Source organism: Mustela erminea, chromosome 12 (genome assembly GCF_009829155.1).
Source record: "Mustela erminea isolate mMusErm1 chromosome 12, mMusErm1.Pri, whole genome shotgun sequence".
NCBI classification, from domain to species: Eukaryota; Metazoa; Chordata; class Mammalia; order Carnivora; family Mustelidae; genus Mustela; species Mustela erminea.
Window position 1 is genome coordinate 23,440,270 of NC_045625.1, and position 24,260 is coordinate 23,464,529.

The 24,260-nt window shown below is 40.3% G+C and overlaps 1 protein-coding gene across 4 annotated transcripts in view; it reads left to right on the forward strand.

The window, feature by feature from the left end:
- Nucleotides 1-24,260, forward strand: part of TMEM245 (transmembrane protein 245) — a 98,442-nt gene that overhangs the window by 65,068 nt on the left and 9,114 nt on the right. For 2 of the 4 annotated variants that reach the window (XM_032307537.1, XM_032307538.1), the window contains 5 exons: nt 1,201-1,323; nt 1,452-1,597; nt 13,229-13,329; nt 14,640-14,814; nt 17,067-17,261. In XM_032307537.1, coding sequence (XP_032163428.1) covers nt 1,201-1,323; nt 1,452-1,597; nt 13,229-13,329; nt 14,640-14,814; nt 17,067-17,261 — 740 coding nt within the window. Of the gene's footprint in view, nt 1-1,200; nt 1,324-1,451; nt 1,598-9,853; nt 11,392-13,228; nt 13,330-14,639; nt 14,815-17,066; nt 17,262-24,260 lie in introns of those variants that run through there. The other 2 variants (XM_032307540.1, XM_032307539.1) reach the window with 2 other exon arrangements.

The window sequence follows — 24,260 nt, forward strand, 5'->3', positions numbered from 1 at the left end:
CATTCTTTATCCCACAAGGTCAAATGGTCCGTCATGCATATTTTTGTAGGCACTGCAAAGCATTTTCAAGATTTTCTGTAAGGAGTTATTGTAAATGAAATCAGCCTGCAAAAGCTTTTCCATGAAGACTGAGCTGAGCTTTGCAAGAACTGCCAGAGACAACAAAATATGCCTTTATAAATGGTACATTTGAGATAGGAAAGGAATGGGTAGGCCTTTCATAGAACAGATGGTATAATTTGCACATATGACAAAAAGCAGAACTGCTGTTTTGGAAAGGGCACACCAAAATAAAATCAGACATTAGATTTCTGGTCCTAGCTCTAGTTCCACTTACTAGCTCCAAGGCCCTTGGGCAAGTTTTAAAAAATCTCTGAGCTTTGGTTTGTCTCTCTTTACAATAAAGATCATATCATCTGTTTTGCTTCTGTCACAGGGAACAGATGTTATCATGAAGGAATTTAAGTTTATGAGGCGATAGGAAATGAAAACATACAGGCGTGCCATTAATATTGTACATCTTCTTTTAGTAATATTTAATAGGTATTAATAACTTTTAATAACTGGTTCTAGTGAATTTGCAGGTGATGGATTAAATGAACACTATTAAGTCTTGATATAAGGGTCATCATCTATCTGAAGAAAGATTTTCAGCTGCAGAGTTCTGTCCTTGACCTATCTGATCATTTCTTTTATTATGATTTTAGGGAAATCATCCATGTGATGCTTTTGTGTTTGTAGGTGAATCTAAGTTGGAGGTGGCAAGGTGGGGGGAGGCAGCTAATAAGACAAATACTAGAATTTTCATGGTCTGCACTTGTGATCCTATACAGGTTGCATTCTGGAATATTTTCCTGTAGGTATTTTTCCTATAAATATCATTTTTACAGAGTTATGTATATCATGCTACATATAAAGTTTTTATTTTCTGCTTTTTAAATAACCTTGCAGTATATCAGAAAATGTTTTTCTGTGTTATAATAGAGCTATCTTTAATGGCTACCTAATATGATTTGGAGATAGGTTCACCATAATTTTCCCAACCATTTTCCTTACTATTCAATGTTCACATGCTTTCAGATGATTTTTTTCTTTTCAGTTTCTGATACTCACACGCTTGTAGTAAAAAGCACAGCCCAGAGCTGTAGAACCTTCTTTCTGGAGGATTCGTCCTGATGTTTGGCTTTCCGTCTCCATCAGATCTTAGAGTCTCTGTGGATGGTCATGAGCCGGAACGTGAGCCTGCTTTTCACCACTGTCACGACGCTGCTGACCATCCTCTTCTACAGTGGGACCGCCCTTCTCAATTTCGTGCTGTCTCTGGTATGTACAGGTAGATAAGCGCGTGATACCTCTCCTTCCGCAGTAAAGCATGTTGTAGTTCCATTTACGCTTCCTTCCTGTAAGTTCCAAATGTGATTTTTTAGGAGATACTATCCTTTGTTTTGCAGATAATTTTCCTGACCACACTATTTTATCTATTAAGTTCCAGCGATGAGTACTACAAGCCAGTGAAGTGGGTGATAAGCCTGACACCACTCTCTCAGCCAGGTCCTTCTTCTAATATTATTGGCCAGTCTGTGGAAGAAGCTATCAGGTAGGGAGAAGATGTATGCTCTTCTTCTTTCCATCAGAAACTGCTGTCTGTGAGAAGCCTATTTTCTGTTGCGAGCCTTTCAGATAACATTCGGTGTTATTAAACCGGTGGCGGACCTGGTATTTTCAGATATTTTTCTTTTGAGAGAGTAATGTGAGCAATGCCAGTGTTGATAGGAAAAAAAATTCAATTTCAGTTTCCTGCTGTCAGTGCTGTGAGTTACGGCTTTCCCCCGCTGTAGGCTCCTGCTCTAGCTGCAGCTCCTGTCTTCATGTCACTTGCTGGGGAGAGCCCCTCTGTCACACACATATACCTCCCCTTCTCCGGGCACCCTCCTGTTCTCAGGCCCTGCAGCTGTGCCCAGGCAAGGGCAGCAGATGGTCTTTCTGTTTCTTCCTCTCTTCCTCTGTAGCCAGGTTGTCCCTTTGCATGAGGGTAGATCGGATACTGGAAAATGCAAAGTTTCTGGTTATTTTCAAGTCACAGGCTATGTGTGTATCTCACAAGTTCTGGCCAGAAACTTCTGTCCTATTGTGCAGGCTTGGCTTCTGAATGAGATATTCTTTACCTTTTTTTCTTCATATGCTCTTCCCAAGTCTTTGGCTATCCCCACCCCCACCCCCCACCACCCCACCGCAACCCTGCCTTTCATCTTTGTCATTTTGGATAGGGAAAGGCCCTTGCAGCCCAGGCCTATCTCAGCTCCTTCCCCACCCTTGTCTCTCATTGCTTTTAGCTCATTAGGATTCTACTGTATTTTTACTGCTTACGAATAGTTGTCTAAATTAAATCCCCATGTTATCCATCAAAGCTTCTTTTTCTATTAAGTTGCTCGCCAAATGGTCTTAAACTTATCTTGAATAGTGAATCTTTGGCTAGCATTTATGTTTCCATTTACTTTTAAGAAATAGCATTGCTTGCAACTAGTCTTTTGTAGAAATCTTGATTTGACCTGATAATTCTGTCTGACTGATCTTGGCTTATTTCTTCATTGTGTTCATTTAACAACTGGTTGAGGATACCACTTTGTCTCTGGAAAACCCTCAGTTACATTCAAATAGCATGCATGTTGCTAAAGTACATTCTCTCTAGAAAGTTTGCTGGGTTATCTTTCTTTTTCCTACTAGCAAGGCCTGGGTAAAGTCTTCATCAATATCTTGCTTCCTTTATTGGCCATCAGATAGAATTTTTAAAAATGCCCTTATCCTCTGTGGTGCTCTTGGATATCCATGTGGGGCCCTCTATGTAAAAATTCCAAGTTTTGGAGTTTATTATCTAATATAACAGTTTTCAGGGTGAAGCTGTCTTCAGGGAGGACACCTGTTGGCTCTAGCGTATATGGTCATTGGGTATCATCTTTATTGAGTAAATCAAATGTTGAAAACCCTAGCAATAAATTCATGTCAGTTTACCTAAATGACCTTATCTGACTCAGAGAAGTTTATGTAAATAACTCAACCAAAAAGAAAAATAACCTATTTCCCAATAGGCTGAAACTATTGAATCAACCATGTCAAAGGTTGGCAGAATCCTTTATTCAATGTGACTAAAGCTAAGCCTTACAGAAAAATATCTATCTTGTCCCATTAAGAACCTCAAGAGAGTTACTTCCTTTTCCTGAAATAACCTTTATTAATACTGACTCCTACTCTCACAAAAGCTTTTCTGTTTTCAAATCATGGTTCTTGGATTTTCTCTTGTTCTGCTTTCTTAGAGTGAACCATTTTGTTTTTATAGCAAATATGCCAGCTCCTTAGTTTCAAACTTAGTTCTTTAATGTCATGATTGCTTGGAATTGGTAAGCAGAGCTGTGATTTGTACCTAGGTCCAGCTGATTGAAAGGACATATTCTAGGCACCTGGCTGGCTCGGTTGGTGGAACATGTGACTCTTGATTTTGGTATTGTGAGTTTGAGCCCCACCGTTGAATATAGAGTTTACTTAAAAATACATTTTTTTAAAAAAAGCAAGCAAGCAAGTAAGCACACATCCGTCTGGTATACCATGGTGCCTTCTTCCAGGAGGACCTGGTTGGGGCAGAAGATTACAGTTTAATTTGTGGCAGTGTTGGGAGTATTCAAATGGACACATGAGGCTGGCAGCTAGAAATTCAGGTCTTTGGCTCATCAAGGATATTTGAGGTTAGAACCAGTATGGTCGTCTATAGGGAGAGGAAATACATATGTGCCTTTTCACAAATTAGATTTGCCTTATCTTCTTGGGATTGTACACACTAATTATGCACTATAGCGTAGGCTATGTCTTGGTTCCAAAGGATACTGGTATCAAAACCATTCATTTTTGTCATATTTTTGATATAAGAAGATGTCTAAACCCTTAGTACCAGAACTATAATCTTAACAGTTGTCAAAACTGAGAAATACAGTACAGACCAGATGACTTGTCTGGATCATTTGTGTAACCACAGTTATGTAAATTAAAGATTTTAACTCAAGATAATTTTTAGCGGTCCAAGTGCTTTTTGTCTCTTTCTTTACTGGGTCAAATTCAAGACCTAAAATGGACAGGTTTTACACAGATATCTCTGAAAAACCTTCTCATGTATGTAAGATAACAATGAGCTCTAGTTCTCGAGCACTTGTCAGATTTTTCATTCTGAAGGATTGTGTTCAAGATGGAATGTTTCTTCATGGACAAAGATTTTAAGAGGAAAAATATTATACACGTGATTATGAAAATGTTATTATAAAGTCCTGAGAGTGCAATTTAATCTGTGATCAGCCTCCATAAACATCAGCCGTTAGTCGTCGCTACTGTTGCGGTCAAGTGAAAATCATTCAACTAGTTTTATATGACCCATCAATAAGTTGAAAGTGGAATTAAAATTGAGGGTTAACTGCATGGCCAGGCAGCCAAAGTGTCTTGGCTCCTGAAGCTTTGCCTTCTGAAACAAGTGGCTATTTTATGATCACCGTCCTGTTCAATTTTTGAATCTCAGTTACAATTCTCAGTTCTGAATAAGTAAATGTTTTTTCTAAATTGGATATGTTTGTGTATTCATTTGGGTTTTCATTTCATGAATTTTTATGTTAGTGGCATGTATCCCTTATCCCCAAACCATTCTCGTCCCTGGAGAGCATGTTGTGTCCTGAATGTTTGCATCACACCCTTCTCCCCTGATGCTCCCATTCTGCCTGCTCTGGTGGAGATATTGCACATTACTAAGTTGCATGTTGTCACGGCCTCCGTGCAATTTAGTGTGTGTGATATTTTCACATGAGTGCATGCACACGGGTATGGCTCTTGCTTGTGGGAATACAGCTTTTCAGTGCCGGTGGGTGGGAGTCCTACTTATGAATTGGATGGGAGAATGTATGTGCTGTGAGATCTCTTTTTTCTTTTCCTTTTTTTTTTTTTTTTCTGGAACGTGAATGTGCTTCTCACCTCTGCCCCCCAACTCTGGAGAATTAAAAGTATTTGGAATAAAAAAAAATCAGTGTCGCTCATTCAGTAAATCAGTATTTCCATTTTTGACTTTGAACGAATTAAATATTCATTGGAAAGAAATTCTCATGAATTTAAGGTTATAAGCATCTGTTTAAATTAAAATGTATAAGGAAGAGTTTAAAGCTGTAAGAAAATATATTTTCATTTATTTGAAGAGATAACTCTCCGAACAGTGGAATAGAGAAAAACATACTTGGGAAAGTCAAATTAACTGAGGTTCTTAAATAATAACCCACTCAATAAAAATAATGCCTTTTTAAACTACTCAATTATAGATCAATTTAATAATCTTAAACCTTTATGTCACGTACGAAGGAAGGACATTTCTTAAGGAAATGTCCTTAAGAAACTTTGGCTTGTATTTAGTTTCCCATTGTGCTGCTCTGAAAGTTGTTAAATTAATTTTAATAGCCTTATAATTAGTATTGAGGTACAAATGTTTGCTATTTGTCTATATGATTGAAACAGCCCCTTGTTAGTTTTTTAGTTAGCATTAGAGTGAGCATCCATGATCATTGGGCACTGTCAAAGACACAAAATCATGTATTAATGTATAAAAATATTGAATTAATATTTCTACTGCCAAGGACTCCAGTTGATTGAATGTGATGTCACTGTTTTATGCTTCAGTGTGTGAGAACGACTCACTGTTTTCTCCAGTGGGGATGGAAGGCTTCCACAGAAGCAGCCTCTCTGTGCTCCTCAGCAGCGTGCTAGGTCTGCTCGTGCTGCGTGACCATTCCCCTCTGCAATGGGGAAATCCAGTGTCATCTGGGTTTCTGTACATTTCACCATAGAGCTGGGTCTCTGGGGAAGATGAACCAGGAAATGGAAGGAGATGTAACCTTTCAAGAGAGGTTAGGTGGTAGTGAAGAGAGCTGGGGGATACCTTTACCCAATTGGTAATTTTATCTGCTGTGTTTCTGGAAGCTGGCCTGCCCTGTCTACTACCTAGCCTTCTCGGAGGGACAGTATATTGCAGTGAGTGTAGAACACTGGTAAGGTCATGCTCATGGCTGTTTCCTGAGGGAATAAAAATCTGATAGTCTTTCTGTCTGATCTTTAGAAAGAAAAGAAGGGAGAACCAGTGTAAGAAAGTGTTGGGAGTAGGTGAAATTTGATTTTGGGCTCTTTTCTTTTTCCTTAGACAGGTGCAGTCTGCCTGTCTATGGTCTGGAGCCTGGTGTTCTCACAGGGCGTAGAGCTTCTTGACTGTGGCTTATCATTCTCCCCAAACCCCTCCTTGCTTCAATCTCATTCCATTAATCCAGGTCATCTGATCAAATCATGGGTTGTCTGGCCAGTTTTCACTTATTTAGAAAAGTAACAACACCCCCCCCCACCCCCCCCACCCCACCCCCCGCTTTTTCAAGCTTCTTTGCCATCTCTCCCCACAAGAACACCCTTTTGGTCAGAAATGAGAGAGCTGAGATATTAGCTAGCTTATAAAAGAGTTAAGTGTCATCTTAGAGTTCAGTTTGTAAAGGGTAAGGAAAAAGCTGGTTAAGCATTAAATCCTAACCTAGCCAGGCATTTTTTTAAAAAGATTTTTAAAAAGTATTTATTTATTAAAGAGAGCACAAGCAGGGGGAGGGGCAGAGAGAGAAACAGACTCCCTGCTGAGCAGGGAGTTCTGTGTGGGGCTAGATCTCAGGACTCTAGGATCCGGGTGACCTGGGCCGAAGGCAGATAGTTAGCCGACTGAGCCACCCAGGTACCCCAGGCATTTTTTTTTTTTTAAAGATTTATTTATTAACTTGAGGGACACTTTCAGCTTGGGTCATGTTCCCCTGGTCCTGGCATCGAGTCCTGCATCGTGCTCCTTACTCAGTGGAGAGCCTGCTTCTCCCTCTGCTTGATCATTAAGTTGTGAACAGTTATAAAGGAAGGAGTAACTTGCAATGGCACCATGCGTTCGTGCAGCACAAATCAAATGTAACCACCCTTAGAAAATGCCTCAAGTCCACTTTTGTGATTTTTGCAAGAGAGTGGATGAAGTGTATCTTAGTTTCTTTGATGACAAGATAGGAAAATCCTCACTGAATTTTGAGTATCCAAAAAAGTGTTGATGAATGGGTTGATATCAATGAGTGAATGAAATGGGAAAATGATCTATCATTGGTGTGATTATAAGGAACAAATACTCTTTGATTAAACTAGTGATTTCTGGCAACCCATTCAAACTGTATTGAGCATGCCATTAGTTATGTGCCAGAGAAAGTTGTATTTGATTATAGGAATGAACAATTCCTAGCAGTCCCTGAATTTTAGGTTCAAAAGAACCTGAGAGATCAGTCATTATATACACTGTATTTTGGGGTTTTGTTCATGCAGCTTCACCAGCACCTTACAATTTAAAATAATTAACCTAAGACTTTGTTGTATGCTTCTTCTACTCCCAGCTTTGCCATACCCCATATCTCTTTGGCACACAGCAAAAATTGGAATACCTCCAAAAACTGCAAGGAAAAAAAAGAAAGTTACTATGTGCATTATTTTTAACCTTACTACAATACTAATTGGTAATAATGACACAATTCTCTAATAGCACAAACTTAACTGCCTGCCTCCTGTGCACCAGTCACTAAGCTTATCACTTTAGCCGCATCATTAATCTTCATAGTAACATTAGGAAGTGAATGCTTGTCTCTGTTACCTCTGTTTTACCGTGAAGCAAAGTGAACCTCAGGGAAGCGTTACCGTTTTGAAGATCAGGCCACTAACCAGTGACAGAACTGGGATTCCAGAGCAGCTGGTGACAGAACCAGAGCTCTTTCAGGTCTTGTGTGACTCTGATTTCTGTATTCTTGCTGCAGAATCCACATCCTGTTTGCCTTCATTATCATTTCTCATGTATTACTGCATTCTTGAGTGTTGCCTTTCTCACTACCACTCCTTTCGTCTCATTCATTAGCTCTCGGAGTCTCCTAACTTCTGGGCCCATGGCCCCAGTCCTGTCCCTTCTTTCATCCATCCTCTACCTGACATTTCTGAGCACCCACTGGGCACCGAACACTGAGTTAGTTACATGCTTTGCATAGTTTATTTCATTGATTTCCTCTTGGGTCCCCTCATTCCCAGAAAAGAGACCTCAGGTCAGATAGCAAGAGAATGTTTTAAACTGAGAGTGTTCAGGTTTTTTTTGTTTTTTTTTTTTAAACAAAGGCAAAAAAAAAAAAAAAAAGGCTCAAAATGAAGGCCTGAATTCTTCTAAGTAAAAAGGCAGTACGAACCCTCTTGAAATTACTGGATCTGTACTGCTTCAGTCTGTTCTACTAGCTCCCCGCCTAGGCACCCAGCTCATTAAAAGCCCAGCCCCCTGGTGCCGCAGTGGGTCACAGAACTTGCCATAGAGTTGTGCTAGTAGGCTGTGGGTGCACACACTGTAGGCACTGTGTGTGCCTTATCACACCTCTTGTTGTTCCTTTCCCCCATCTTCATGTAAGTCTTCCAGAACATTTCACTCTAATAGGGTGAATAGGGCCCCAGTTTGTCTCAGCATGGGTGTACTGAGCCCCAGTCCTCTTGGAAGTGGTCAGCTAGAATAGCCACTATAGAATGATGGCTGTGACCAGAACCAGATGTCATACAGCTCCTCAGGCTTCTCTTGGTGATGTCTTGACTTTGAGGACCATCAGGTATATGTTTGGCATGCAGGTGAATATCTTAGTAATACTTAATAGGAACCTGAATACCAAAAATACCAAAAGAATACCAAAAATCTTTATCCAACATCTTGACCTTTAGTGAGTTGGGTGCCTTGACTGGGAGTTAAAATACCAGAGTGATCTAGTACCCACCCACATCCAACAATATCCAGAAGAGTTTTCTTGCCTTTTAACTGAAAATAGCTCAGCTCCATTCCCCTAGGCCCCTGCGCTCATTCTGAGCTTTCTTCTCTTCTTTTTTCTTTTTTTTCCCCTTTTTTAAAGAAAAGTGGATATGCACTTTCAGTTTAACAGATTTATCTGATCTTTGACCAAGACTCTCTTCTCTAGATGAATGAGGGGATCCCACAAGCAGTCAGTGGAACCACATAGGCAAAGCATGTAGCTCAGTGCTTGGCAGGTAGTGGGTTGTGTTCATTTTTGATTGTAGCTAGAACATGGCCATAAGCTTCGTGGCTTAAACCACACAGAGCTTTTTTTATCTGACAGTTCTGGAGGTCAGAAGTCCTAGAATACAGGGTGTCAACAGGGCTGTGTTCTTTCTGGAAGCTTTAAGGGAGAATCTGTTTCCTTTCTCTTTCCAGTTTCTGGAGGCTGCCTGCATTCCTTGGCTCATGGTCCTCTCTCCATGTTCAAAGCCAGCAGTGTAGCATTTTCAAATGTCTCTTTCTCTCTGGCCTCTGCTTTTGTCCTCATGTCTCCTCTAGCTCTGACTCTCCTGCTTCCCTCTTTTTATAAATTGTTTTTATTGAGATGAAATTCACCATTTTAATCATTTTAAAGTGTACAGTTCAGTGGTTTTAATATATTCATAATTTGTACCTCCATCACCACTGTCTTATATCAGAGTCACCTTCTTCTTATAAGGACTTCTGTGATTACATGGGGCCTCACCAGTAATCTAGGATAATCCTCCTAATCTCACAGTGCTTAGCTTAATCTCATCTGCAAAGTCCCATTTGCCATGTAGGGTAATACATTCCCAGGGCCTGGGCATTAGGATGTGGATACTTTTGTGGGGCTGTTATTCAGCCTGCCACAGAGGTCCTTAGCAAACGATAGTGTCTCTTGAACTGACCTTCTCAATTTGGACACTAAGCTTTTGTGCTACAACTTTCTAGAGTCTTCATCAGAATCCTCTGAGCATCAGTGAAATATACTGTTCTTAGGAAATGTAAGTACAATAGCTCTGGTAATAACTACTGTTTATTGGGTACCCAGCATGCACTGGGTCAGTTAGGAGGACTTTTGGATGCATTGCCATTTAGTTTTTCTTGAGGTTGAGTTGCTATTTCTGCCAGTACTCACCCTTATAAGACCAGAAGTATGAAATTTAGCCTTTCCCCTTGAAGAGATGTGGTGTAATAGAGCAGGCAATGACTTCTGACTGATCATCCACGGTCTCTACACTTTCTTTGAATTGAAGAGATCAGAGGATTGCGAGTGTTTCTTACAGAATTAAAACATATCACATGACCCAGCATCTCCATTTCTAGGTACATAAACTGGAAAGCAGTGAAAGCGTATGTCCATGCAAAGACCTGTGCTCGAATGTTCAGGGCAACATTATTCACAATAGCCCCCAACCGGAAATAGCCCAAATGGCCATCAGCTGGTGATTGGATAAACCAGTTGTGGCATATCCAAATAATGGAATACTACTCAGCAATTAATGAGAAACAGGCTGCTGATGGTAATGTGAGCGAGTCTCAAAATGCGGGCGTAGGTCGAAGAAACCAAACACAGAAGCTATATGATGATGTGAACGTCCTCGACACTACCGTACTGTCCAGTTAAAAATGGTTAAATGGCAAATTTCTTAGTATGTATGTTTTACCACTTTTTTATTTTTTTTAAACTACATAATGTATGGTTCTTCTGTTCATATGAAATTCTGGAAAAGGCAAAACCTTAGTGACAGAGAGCATACCTAGTAGGTGTCAGAGATCAGGGTTCAGGGAGGGGTAGACTATTCCAGGGCATGAGGGAACGTTTTCAGGTGACAGAGATGTTCTACATCTTGGCTGTCACGGTGGTTCTGCAGCAGTATATGTTTGCCAAAACCTATTGAATCAATACACCTAAAGGTGAGTTTTATACTGTTTATAAATTATAGTTCAGTAAAGCCAATAAAAAGGAGGAAAAAATGGCTAGGAATCTGATGGAGTTAAAAAAACGTTCTGTCTCCTGGTTAATTATTAGGGGATTTGTCTTTCTGTTTTATAGAAAGCTTGTGTATCAGGTCATAAACAGTACGACTGAGGGGAGTACATCACCTTTGCATCCGTCATTGGGTTACATGAACACGTTCAGTAACTGCAAACAGTATCTAAGACATTTAGGGTCCAGAGAACTACTTGAAAGTTGCCTTAATGAGAACGTTATCAACAGTCAGTATTCCCAGAGGCAGAGGAAGGAAGACTATGTGCTGTTTCTACCAGGGGTCCTTTCTGGGTTGAGTTTTGCCTACTTGCCACCCAAAGGAGTGATTCAGTTGAGATATTTCGTTGCACCTTTGATACTAACTTAGTTTTGGTGTAAAAATTTTTAAATAACAGGTTGGTAAAACCTTTTGAATAACATCAGGTTGGTGAAAACATCTCTATCTTTTCTCATTGAGGTCCCCAGTTCTGGTCAAATTCTATAGCTTCTTAAAATTTTTATTTTATTTTTTATTTTTTTAAGGATTTTGTTTATTTGAGAGAGAGAGAAGGGACAGCGAGAGAGCATGAGCGGGGAGAAGAGGGAGAAGCAGGATCCCTGAGAGCAGGAAGCCCGATGTGGGACTTCAGGACCCTGGGATCATGACCTGAGCCAAAGGCAGATGCTTAACTGACTGAGCCACCCAGGGCCCCCTGTACTACTTCTTCTTCTTCTTCTTCTTCTTCTTCTTCTTTTTTTTTTTTTTTAAAGACCTTATTCCTATTAATCTCCCTGGGGTATTTGACCTTAATATCATCTCCTCTTTCTCAAAAGCTTCTTTCTCTTTTGGTCTCTGAGAATACTACACTCTAGTGATTGTCTCCCAACTGCAGGTATGATTTCATTATCTCTTTGGCTCATGTATCTCTGTCCTTAGGTCCCCCGTGGGAACACAACCCATTGCCCCATTTTCTGTGGGCTTGTCCCTGAGGGTATCTTATCCTTTCCTGTGATTAATCTCTTCTGTCACATCTCAAAGCTCTTGTCCCAAGTTCTCCATCAACTTTGTCTTTCGCTTCCAGCTACCTCCAGGGTATTTTCACTGTCCTTATTTCTTACCATTGCCCAAACTAAACATATTCCTTTTTCTTCCACGTCCTCTCATTCAGGGCTTTTCCGTGCCCTTGAAACACTGCTCTTCTTTCCCCCTCACGTTGAAAACCTGGAGCTGGGCTACTTTTCCTTCTCCCTTATCTCCTCTGTTCATTTGCTCTTCAGATATTTTCTGTTTCCTCTGGGTTCTCTCTCTTCCTTTCAGCCTTTTTGATACCACTTTAATCTGGTCTTTATTGTCCGAGGTCACGTGGCAGCTCTCCATTCTTGAGTGCAAGCTGCTGGTCAGCATGACAAAAGAGGTTTGACAGTTTGGGGAGCCCTTTGTCACTAAGGCCATGTGTCAGGATTCTAGTAAATGACCAAATCTCTAGGTTCTAGAGCTTGACTTTGCTCTTACGGTCTATCTCTTGGGATGCTTTGGAAAAGCTCAATATTTCCTTTTATGTGTCCAGTGTCCCCTTTGCTGCCACAGCCTGTAATTTTTTAATGACAGCTTTTCCTTCTCTCTTGAGTATATGCTCATGCTTCCCCTGTGCCCCGCAGAATCCTGCATTTCCTTTGGGATAACTTTGCTGCTTTTGTGCTCTCTCTAAGCAGTTCCTAATTTCTCCTCCTGACCAAGAGTGCCTTAATATTCCAACTGAAAACCAAAGCTGAAGCAGCTGACATTGCAGATTTTCATGTACTTCATTCCTGTTAATTACCAGCTACGTGCATCTGTTTTTATCCCTTTTGTTATTTTCCTCTCTGATTTTACTTGGGAGGTAGTGAAGACTTTTTTTTCCCCCCATAAATTCTCATCCAATGACCTGCATTTTCTGATAGCATTTGTAAAAGTTTCTTGGCAGGTTTGGGTGTAGAGTTGAAAGAACGTGGGAAAATTTTGTTAATAAGAGAAGACTCACGAAATACAAGTTATATTATCCTGCACTTGTTCTTCCCAAAGGGGAGGGCTGGCCACAGCCTGTATTTCTCAAAAATTAACTGTGTTCTCAGAAATAAGATAGTCATGCCTAATTTTTTTTCCATTTATTTTGGCGGTGGAATATGTGCTTTGTAAGGGGAAAGTTGATGAATTACCTCAGTGAATAGGCTGTTTTAAGGCGTTATATTTCAGATATTTTTTTCACCAGAGAAATTTAGTAAACATGAAGTCAGAGGCCAGGACATACTGATTTTTCTAATCACAATATGGTGCTGTGTTTATTTACTTTCCCTTTTATCTTTGGGCATTCTAGAGGGGTGTTTGATGCTTCCCTCAAAATGGCTGGCTTCTATGGACTGTACACATGGCTGACTCATACCATATTTGGCATCAATATTGTCTTCATACCATCAGGTAACAATAGAATCAAAACTCCCATTGTCCTCTGTTTAAGGAAAAGCCATTTTCTGTACATGGGGAAATACCATCTTCCTCAAGCTTAAAATACTAAATTTTGAGATCTAATCTAGTCTAGAATAGGAGCAGAAGTATGACTTGTAATGTGTATTGATGCTGTTATTCCCAGGAGCTGGAGTGATCCCAGCACTTAGAAAGCAGTGAGAAGTCTTTATTAAATGAGTGAATGTGCTAGCACTTAGCACAACACCTAGTACATACTTGGCACTCAGTGAATGTGTGAATTGAACTGATTGGCAGGGAGCAATGAGTTGGCCAAATAGCTTTGTACCATGAAGGATACTGTCCCTCAGGCAAGACGAATGTATCCGACAGCACATAAGCTGTCTCCATACCCCTTAGGATCTGTTCTGGTAATACCCTCATTCTGTCAGCACCAGGATGGTTCAGAGGCACCCTTTACTTTTTCCCCTACATTATCTCTGCTCCTCTCCTTCCACTTTGCCTTCTGTTAGTACTGTGGCTGCTTGTCTTCCCAAATATATCTGCCTTCCACATTTACCCTCTACCACCATTTCTTCCCCTTTTGTCCACACTCCCTTTCTTCTTTACATTTCCAAAGTCATTCTTAATCTTTCCTACTTCACTGTCCTCTAAGCCCCCCTGTGACGTGCAGGCAGCCTGAGAGCACACGGTGGTTGTTTCATAACGACCTTGTGAGGCAGGCACATCAGGGGGATTCCTGTTGTAGAGATGAGAAACCAGACGTTTGCCAAGATCACATATCTCGCTAGTGGTAGGACCAGAGCTAGAATCCACAGCTGCCTGATGTAAGGTCTTTCATCCAGGGTTTTGTTTTTATTTTTGTTTGAATTACATTTTATTTTTGTTAGAAAGAAACAAGATGAAGAATATACATTCATCTCTGGAGTTGAGAAACTAATTTCTAATTTGGCTTTGGACTCAGTACAAATTTTGACCAGTGCTTTACTGTAGTATTGTAGAACTGTATATTAACTAACCATTGATTCAAAATAACAGCTGTGGGACATTATAGAGTTTTGTTGCTTACGAGATTGATGAAGTAGACACATATTTTTCAGCATCAGCTTTTGAGATAGATATCAAACCTTAATTTAACTAGCAAATTCAGTTAAATGGGGCATTATCATGCACTTGAAATTCGAGTTTGTATTTGTTTAACTTGTTTTGGTGTAATTGTTTAAGTAGGAGGAGCTAGTACTTAGGTTCTGCTGTTTTGTTATCATTTTAATGGTGATGTCAAGTTGCTTTTCTTTTAATCTTAGCATTAGCAGCAATCCTAGGAGCAGTGCCATTTCTGGGGACATACTGGGCAGCAGTACCTGCAGTTCTAGACCTGTGGCTTACACAAGGCTTAGGGTGCAAAGCCATCTTACTGTTGGTTTTTCATCTCTTGCCAACATACTTTGTAGATACTGCCATCTATTCGGATATATCAGGGTAAGTATCCACAGAACTTCTCAAGTTGCTGGTGAGTCATATCCAGGGATTTATGTGGCCTTGTTAAAGAAGGGTTGTTTTGTTTTGTTTTCCCTTTTGGGGATGGGAAAAGGGACAGATGGTAGGATTTATCAGTGAGGTAGTCCCTATGATCCCACTGATACAATCAGATTTTAATGTAATATAGTTAATACTCTTTGCGATTTTGTTGTCTAAGTATTTACAATACTTAGACATATATTGAGACCCTGTTAACACAAAATTGTGGATAATATTCTGTTTTAATGATATTTTAAGTTAGGAAAGAAATATTATTAGATGTACATAAAACGTTTTAAGTACAGTAATGAGTGAGTGGTTATTTTTAGAACTTCTTTGCTTTTGGAGAGAAACACTAAGTTGTAGGTCTGAGATTTTCCATGTGAAACCAAATCTCATAAAGTTAATAATGTCCAATAAGCAAAGCTCTTGTTACTTAAGATATTTAGTATGGTTCTAAGATGGGTACAGGTTAAATTTAAGACAGAATCCAAGCTTTGGCCATGTAATACAATAAATAAATACCTGTTTTTATAGATTTTGGTATCTCTTAGAAATTGCATTGAGTAAACCAAGCCAATTCTTACTTGGTCACATATCCAGATTCACATTACTTATTAGAATCTAGGATATAACCAGATGCTGAGTTTTCATCAGTTTACTCAAATTCAGAATATGCCTACTGAAACTGTCATAATAGTTAATATATTAAATTTTTTTAAGTAAAACTCACCATCACAATAAGTTTAGACAAGAGCTCAGTCCATAGAAAGTGTCCCCTTAAGTTAACTGAAAATTTACAGGGACAAATGATATCCCACCTTGTTTTCTCTCTAGTAAGTTGAAGTAGAAAATGAATGATATATAACTACTCTGAAGCCCCAAATTTCCAGAGCAATAAGAAATAAGCAACTCCATGCACAAGCCTTAGGGAAATTGTTACGTCTAAAACTTGAGAGAGAAATTTAAAGACAAAAGGAGCACATCAGGACATGGTTAATTGGTGCTTAACAGTTGAAATTTACATAGAGTAGTTATATGACTTTATCATTAAATGTTCTCATTTGTCTAAACTTTAAATTTTTTATTAATGTTTCTATCTAGAATTTAAGATTTATGTGATTTTATCTTAATAATAAAATACTACCTTGTTTAACCAGCATTAGGAAACGAAAGATTTCGTGTCAATTGTTAGATTTTTTTAATAAATGAAGACTTTATTTAAAAGCTTCCATACTTTTTTTAAGCTTTAAGCATTTTTGGTAGAAATTTTTTAAAGTGTATTATTTAGGGAAAAAGCTTACTTACATAGCATAATACATATGTGGAATACTGCCCTAAATTGATTTTTTTTGAGGGGAATGAAGATGGATTATGAATATAAGGTATTGGTTTCCTAAAGGCTGCCTCACCTTAAATCTACTTATTGAACTGTAACATAGTACAGAACATGATTCCAGAGTTATTTACCCCTCAGTAAATTGTTCCAATCACCTGTGTTTGAAAACTAGAACTAGAACATACCTTCTTTCCCAGTCCCTCTTACGTTAGTGGTCATTTGTTACTGTTATCACTGTGCCCAGCGGCTGTAACCTCTTACTGTATTCGGGTTACGTAAGTGATCCTGTGATAAGCTGGAGGGCAATTACGACTCTCCTCTGAGATAGAAATCTCGGGCTTTGTGACGGATAGTTTCCTCAGGATGCCCTTTATCATTACCCTTGTTTAAAAACTATTTAAGGATATTGCCACAAGTCTAACCTATCAATTACTTGAATACTATTGTAGTGCCTTATAAAAAGCATAATTATTTGAATTACACACTAAATTGTGCCCCTTTAATTATTCTCAGTGGAAGTAAACTGAACATGTGACTTACGTAACCAGTCCTCAGCCAAGACTAACCTAGGTCAGGCAGGCATGAAATGGGTGTAGGATATCTGTTTACAGTTGGACTTCACTCCCTCCGTTGCTGGACCTAATAAAAAGGCAGATGTTGTATGTGTTACATAGGTACATAGATGTGTCACATCTCAATGTTAGTACAACCAATGTTCAGTTATCTGCACAGAGATAATCTAAAGAAAACTGGTCATGCAGTCAAAGGCCTGGTGTGTTAGGAATGAACACTGTGCTAGAGATGTGTTTCAGATTTACTCCAAGGCTTATGTTTGTGAAAAGCCATGAGCTAATCTGTATGCTCTTTCTTCCAGAGGTGGGCATCCTTACTTGACAGGCTTGGCAGTGGCTGGCGGGGCGTACTACTTAGGCCTGGAAGGAGCAATCATTGGGCCCATACTTCTCTGCATACTCGTGGTCGCTTCCAATATCTATAGTGCCATGCTAGTGAGTCCCACGAATTCAGTGCCCACGCCAAACCAGACCCCGTGGCCTGCCCAGACTCAGCGGTGAGTTAAAGCAGAACACCATGAATTGTGTGTGTGAAATTGAACTGTCCCATGGTTTATTTTTTTACGTGAACGGTGTGTCAGGATATAGGTTATTTCAGTGCACAGTCTCCTTTGAAGACTATAGAAGACTCCAAGTAAACAGAAACCATTCGTTTGTAGACATTTGGGTTTCAGATACCAGGAACATTTAAAAACTAAATTGGGACAGAATTGTTCATGTCATGAAAGACCAAAAATAAGTAAAACATTAAAAAAAAAAACACACTTGGGGACATGGTGTACCAGATTAAAGGTGGAGTCTGGAAGTAGGACAATCAAATGCAATGCAGGAATGAGTGGGCGGTCTGGGATTAAGTGTGGGGAGAACTGATAAACAACATTTATGGAACAGTTGGAGAAATCTGAATATGGTTATGTATTAAATAGTATTTTTATATCAGTGTTAAGTTTCCTAGCATGATACTGAAAACCTTGGTTGTATAGCAGAATATTCTTTAGAGGTAAGGTGTCAAGATGTCTGCAACGTATTTTCAAATAGTTGAGCCAAAACTGATAGAGAAGCATGACTAATAGCCACATACTAACAATTGGTGAATCTAGAGAAATGACATATGGTTGTTAATTGTACAAGTCTTTCGGTTTTTTGGTAAGTTTATACTTTTTCAAAATAAGAAGTTGGGGAAAAATTTTTGAGTATACCAGTATTGAGTTATAACTTATTATTTTGCAAGTACAGACATATAGTTCATAACTGCTGTCAGCTGTTGGTCACCAACAGTTCATAAAATAAATTACAGTGTAATATGAATTATAAGTAAAAATTTTCTCTGATTGTGTCAAAATTTTATAGAGCTTTTTATTGAGGTTTATCTTCCATGGGGCTGAGATGCACATCTTAAATATACAACTGGATGGGTTTTTTCAATGCATATACCCATGCAAGCATCACCTTATTAAGGTATAGAGTGTTTCCATTTCTCTAGAAGGCTTCCCCATACACCTTCTCAGTCAGACCCTTCTCTGCTAATAATCTGCCTATCTTTGAACTTTGCTTAATAGGAATCTCGTATATTAACTACTCCTGAGTCAGGTCTCTTCGCTCAGCATTGTGTCTGTGGCCTCCAGCCACACTGTTGCATGTACCAGTCATCTTTTTTTGTGCTGCCTAGTATTCCAGCGCATGAGGATAACCACAGTTTATTCATTGCAGTGATGATGGACATTTGTGTACTTGCCAGTTTTTGCTTTTGTTTTTTAAGATTTTATTATTTGTGCGCGTGCGAGAGAGGGCGAGCCTAAGCAGAGGTCAGGGCAGAGAGGGAAGCAGACTTACCACTGAGCAGGGGGTCTGATGCAGGACTTGATCCCAGTGGGATCATGACCCACGCCAGAGGCCAATGCTTAACAGACTGAGCCACCTGGGCGCCCCCTACTGGCCAGTTTCTTGTAGTACATGTCTTCTGGTGGACAGGAGTACTTAAAGAGTGTATGCCAAGAAGTGGAATGGCTGGGTATACATCAGGTTTAACTTCAGTGGAAACTACTTGTTAAACAAAATTTATGTTAACAACAGAAAGGTAATATGGACTGTTAAGAATGAAAAAGTAAGAAGTCTCAGAATAAAGAATTTCAACTTTTCAGAGACTATACTACATTGTCCTTATTAGTCTCCACTGGAAAACTGTTTTTCCTCCCGTTGGGTCTTCTAGTGTGACCAAGAAGTCATTAACAAGTTGATTCTGAAAATATATTTACTGAGACTATTTTATGTTTTTCTTTAAAATTCTTTAGAAACATGGTTCTGCTTATTTTGTGTAAGTGTTGTGCTTTGTGAAGAAAGACATGGCCCTTTAACTCTGAAAGGTCAAATATAGTTTCCGAGTTAGACTCAGTTGATTCTTAGACTCAGTTGGTTCAAGGGCCATTTTAGCTAATGAAAGGCACTTAACTTGATGGCAGGGAAAAATCTATTTCCTTAAAAGGAATAAAAGGAGAAGCACTTAGGTAGTTTTAACAAAAGCTTCACCATTTCGAAGGTGGTGACCCTATGATTTCTTCTGCCTTTGCCTCTTAAAGGCAAGTATGCGGGTACCTGAGAAACCAGTGAACAGTTACTTGAAAGCAGTAAAGAGCACTTGCTAACTGGGTACCCTATTCTTTGGGGATCCATACAAGAAAGCAAAAGAAAATTGGCTTTTATAGACTTCATCTTTTTTTTTCCTTAAAAGTTATGTAAGCATGTAGTTCTAAGAGTCAAAAATTTCTACAAAACTTACTGTGAAAGCTATCCTTTGTTTTCCCCTTGTCTCTCCTTTTCTGCTCTGAGAGGAACCACTTTTTAAAAGTTTTTAAGTTGTTTTTTTTTTTTTTTTTTGAGAGAGAGGGCATGAGGGGGGCGAGGAACAGGGGGAGAAGCAGACTCCCTGCTGAGTGTGGAGCCTGACACGGCATTGATCCCAAGATCCTGGGATCATGACCTGAGCCAAGGGCAGATGCTTAACCAATGGAGCCACCCAGGTGCCCCTGAAAGGAACCACTTTTTGATTCTAATTTCATTTTTACCTCCATTTCTTGGAATAGCATGTTTATTTCTTGATTTTTTTAATGTATAGGCATTATCTATTTACTTCCCAGTTGGAAGGTGAGAAATTAGCTCTTTTACTACCCACCTCCCACTGTTTTTTATTTTCTTAAAATTTTTTGAAGATTTTTACTTATTTGACAGAGAGAGAGAGAGAAAGCATACAAGCAGGGGGAGCTGCAGACAGAGGGAGAGGGAGAAACAGGCTCTCCATGGAGCAGGAGCCCGATGCGGGACTCCATCCTAGGACCCCGGGATCATGACCTGAGCCGAAGGCAGACACTTAACCAACTGAGCCACCCATGCGTCCCTCCACCTGCCAGTGTTAAACTGTGATATTGGTTAGATTACTTAAATTATTATGACTCTGTAAATTATATTCCTATTTGAGCCTTCTTGTATATTCTATCTGTATTTCCTTACTTTATACAACTTTTTTACTTTCCTTTGAGTTATAAAGATGCTGTGATATGTTGGTTTTGTTTTGTAAGTCCTTGTATTTAGCCTTAAGCTGTGTACCAGGTGTTCACATCTCCTCCTGCTCAGTATGCCGGGCTGTATCAGGTGTACTACACGGTCTGTCTTCCTGCTGAAGTCTCTTCTGGAGTCTTCTGATCTGCTTCAGCGGACACTGGCTGCCCTTTTGCCTGCTGTTCAGCTGTCATTTCCTCAGCTCTCCCCTGTGTTGGAATTCTCACTTCCTTTATCATTCCCCAAATCATTTTCTTTCTCGATTTATTTCCTTTTTGTTGGGGCACAACCTCCTATAGATTTTTGGGAAAGAATGCATGGGGAGTAAATTTTGGGGGGATGATGCATATCTGAAGAGGCTTTTCCTAAAGTCGTACTTAATCATTAGCTTTCCTGGGTAGATAAATTTTTTTAAAGATTTTATTTATTTATTAGAGAGAGAGATTGCACGAGCACATGAGCAGGAGAAGGGACAGAGGGAGAGGCAGACTCCCTCCTGAGCAAGGTCTCCATCCCAGAACCCCGGGATCATTACCTGAGCCGAAGACAGATGCTTATTGACTGAGCCACTCAGGTGCCCCGGGTGGAGGATTTTTTTTTTTTTAAGATTTTTATTTATTTATTAGACAGACAGAGATCACAAATAGGCAGAGAGGCAGGCAGAGAGAGAGGAAGGGAAGTGGGCTCTCCCCTGAGCAGAGAGCCGATGCGGGGCTCCATCCCAGGACTCTGGGACCACACCCGAGCTGAAGGCAGAGGCTTTAACCCACTGAGCCACCCAGGTGCTCCCCGGGTGGAGAATTTTATGTTCAAAAATTTTTGCCTTTAGACTTTCTTTATTTCTTCATTGTCTTCTGTCTTCTGTGCTTGTTAAATGTCTGAAGCCGTTCTGATTCCCAACTCTTTGTAATTTAATTGTTTGAAAACCTATAGGATCTTCTTTGTTTTCCTTTTTTTGTTGTTCCAAAGGGTATTTGATAAGACCTTTAAAACTGGAAGCTTATGTTCTGCAGTTCTAAAATTTTTCTTGTATTATTTCATTTATGATTTCCTTCTCATCCTTTTAGAAACTTAGCTTGATGTTGAGTTTCATACATGGGTAATCTCGTTTTCTTATCTCTAAAGTTTTTCCATTTCTGACTTTTTGCCTCCATTTTCTGGGTGACTTCTTCAACTTTATTTTCCAAATCCTCCACACAGATTTCCCTTTTTATCACTTTTTTTTTTTCCCAGTCTGGTTGATCAAGGTGTTATTTATATAAATAAAATCTACCTTAAAAAAAAAAATCTACCTTTTAGCATTTAGGTAGTTACTAGTTTTCAGTGATGTATAACAAATTACCACTGACTTAATGGCTTTAAAGCAACATGCATTTGGGGCACCTGGGTGGCTCAGTGGGTTAAAGCCTCTGCCTTTGGCTCAGGTCGTGATCCCAGGGTCCTGGCATCGAGCTCCGCATCAGGTTTTCTGCTCAGCGGGGAGCCTGCTTCCCCCCCTCTCTCTGCCTGCCTCTCTGTCTACTTGTGGTCTCTGTCTGTCAAATAAATAAATAAAATCTTAAAAAAACAAACAAACATGCATTTATTCTATCCAAGTTTCTGTGGGCGGGGAGTCTGGGCATAGTTTAGTTGGAACTTCTGCTTAGGGTCTGACAAGACTGCAGCCAGGGTGTCAGCTAGAGCTGGGGTTTCCTCTGAGGGTTGGGTTCTAAGCCTGCCTTTGATTGGCAGGATTCTGGCCTACAGTAGTGGAACTGAGGCTGGCAGCTCCTGGAGGTGGTCCCCTCCATAGGCAGTTTAGTACATGGATGTCGGCTTCTGCAAGGCCAGCTGGAGAGCCGATTTCTGACTTCTGGCCAGGGGGAGGCAGGCAAGGATGTTGGACTGCTTTTTAAGTAGACTTCAAAGCAGCCCTTCTGCATTGAGCCCTAGCCTTACCCACTTCCAGAGTTCGCTGTCTCCAGTTCCTGAGCCCTCATGGCGATTTCGCCGAAGGAATCAAATGGTTTCCTGGCATTTTCCACACTGGCCTAGGATCAGCTTTTTTAGGGTGTGCTGGGTCAGAGCAATTGTCCCATCTGCCTTCCACCTTCTAGAAGTTTATGGCTCTTACCTCTTACATTCTCCCCGCCCTCCTTTTCAAGTAAGTTAATGCCTTCAAAAAAATACTTTCACTGGCGTTTCAGTGGGGTTTTGAGAGGGCCTGAAGGAAACACGTGTTCAGTAGCTCATCCTTCAGTGAGAAGTCTAAACAAAGACAACCTCGGTGACATTTATAGGATGAATTTCTGTGATAACACTTCACTTGTGTTATTTTATTTGATCTGTCCAGTGTTTGCATGCAGGTTAGGAACTGGAGGTTTCCATGTTTTATAGATGAGGGAATCAAAGCTTAGAGAGGCTCCCTTGCCCCTGTATAGCCACACAGCTAAAAAGCAGGAGAGCCGGTACGATTCAACTAATGATCTTTCTTTCCCTTTTTGAGCCATCCCCTTCCCTTCCACAAGGGCAGACGTTCTCCTGTAACACTCAGGGAATGTTCGGCTCTGCTTCCATGGGCCAGTCCGTGGTCATCCTTACTACTCCCCACCTTGTTCCCCGTCCTCACCAAGTGCTGTCCGTTTTGCCTCAGCTCTCTGAATCTCCACAGTGTCCTGCCCCCAGTCTGAGCTGGGCCTAGCTGCCACATTTCTCACCTGGGCTGCTGTGGTCATCTTAGTCTTCTAACTAGTCTCCCACCCTCCGCTTATACAGTTCTCTTGTCCCTTCTCTGCACTGCCGCTGACATGTTCTCTTCAAAATGCAAGCATATCTGATCGTGATGCCGGCTTACCAAAAACGGCTTCCCCTTGGCTTTAGGAGGAAGATCAAAATATTTGACATGGTTGGCAAGACTCTACATGATCTAATCCTGAAACATTTCCTCTTGCTGTCTGAGCTGCTCCCGTATGGGCTTTTGCTTGGCCTCAGACACACCGGGCTTGTTGTAGTGTGATAGCCGAAGGTGCGTGGTTGCATTTCAGGAGGCACCCGTACCTTGTGTCTGCAGGTGCAGGCACTGGTAGCTACAAGTACACATTTGCAAGACTGTTGCTATGAACTACTGTCTTCAGGAAAAAATGAAGGACCCCCTTCTCTGATTACCACTGTTGATGGTGTTATGTGCAGTATTTGATGGGGGTGATTGTCATGGACACAGCACAGCATAAGGCTCCCAACTATTTTGGCCTTGATTCAGTAACCCAAGTGTATCACTTCCTCTGTTCTCTTTCAATGCTGGGGCTGTCTGGGAGGTTGAGGAAGGGCAGAGACTCTCTTCCAGTCATGTATCTTTCTTGACTTTCGGACAGGATATTCAGACTTGATTTGATGTACTTAATTTTACTCCTCCCAAAAATTGAGCAGCAGTCTCTGAATATTAAAAGTCAGCAAAACCTGCAAGAAGCAAGTAGCAGCATATCCTAGGAACTCCTCCAGGAATGTTCTGTGCATTAAGGTTCTCCCCTGCCCTCTGTCACATCTTGACAGTACCGAGAGTGACAACTGGAATGTGGTCCTTTAGAAACTCTGCTTGATCTTTCACTTGGAGGAGTTATCAGGAGCTCACTTCTGTTTTTAAGAAGCACTCTTTTAACCAGACTTTGAATATCTTTTGCAATTTAATACCCAAAGTTAAACCAAAAGTGAGTGTTTTGTTACAAAAGAAATTGTTTAGTAATTAACTTAAGGTTTTGGCATTCAGCTTTATAGAGCAAGAAGTTGTTTTTCTTCTTTGTTTTTGCAAAATGAGATAGGAAGGTGTTCTCCAACACACCTCACCACTGCTGCAGGCCTTAACATTAACCTTCAGAATTTCAGCTGGAGTACACTCCGCACCATGCCAGTGGACTGATGAGGGAGGAGTGGGAGCTGGCGGTAGAAGTTTAAGTTGCCCATCAGACTTC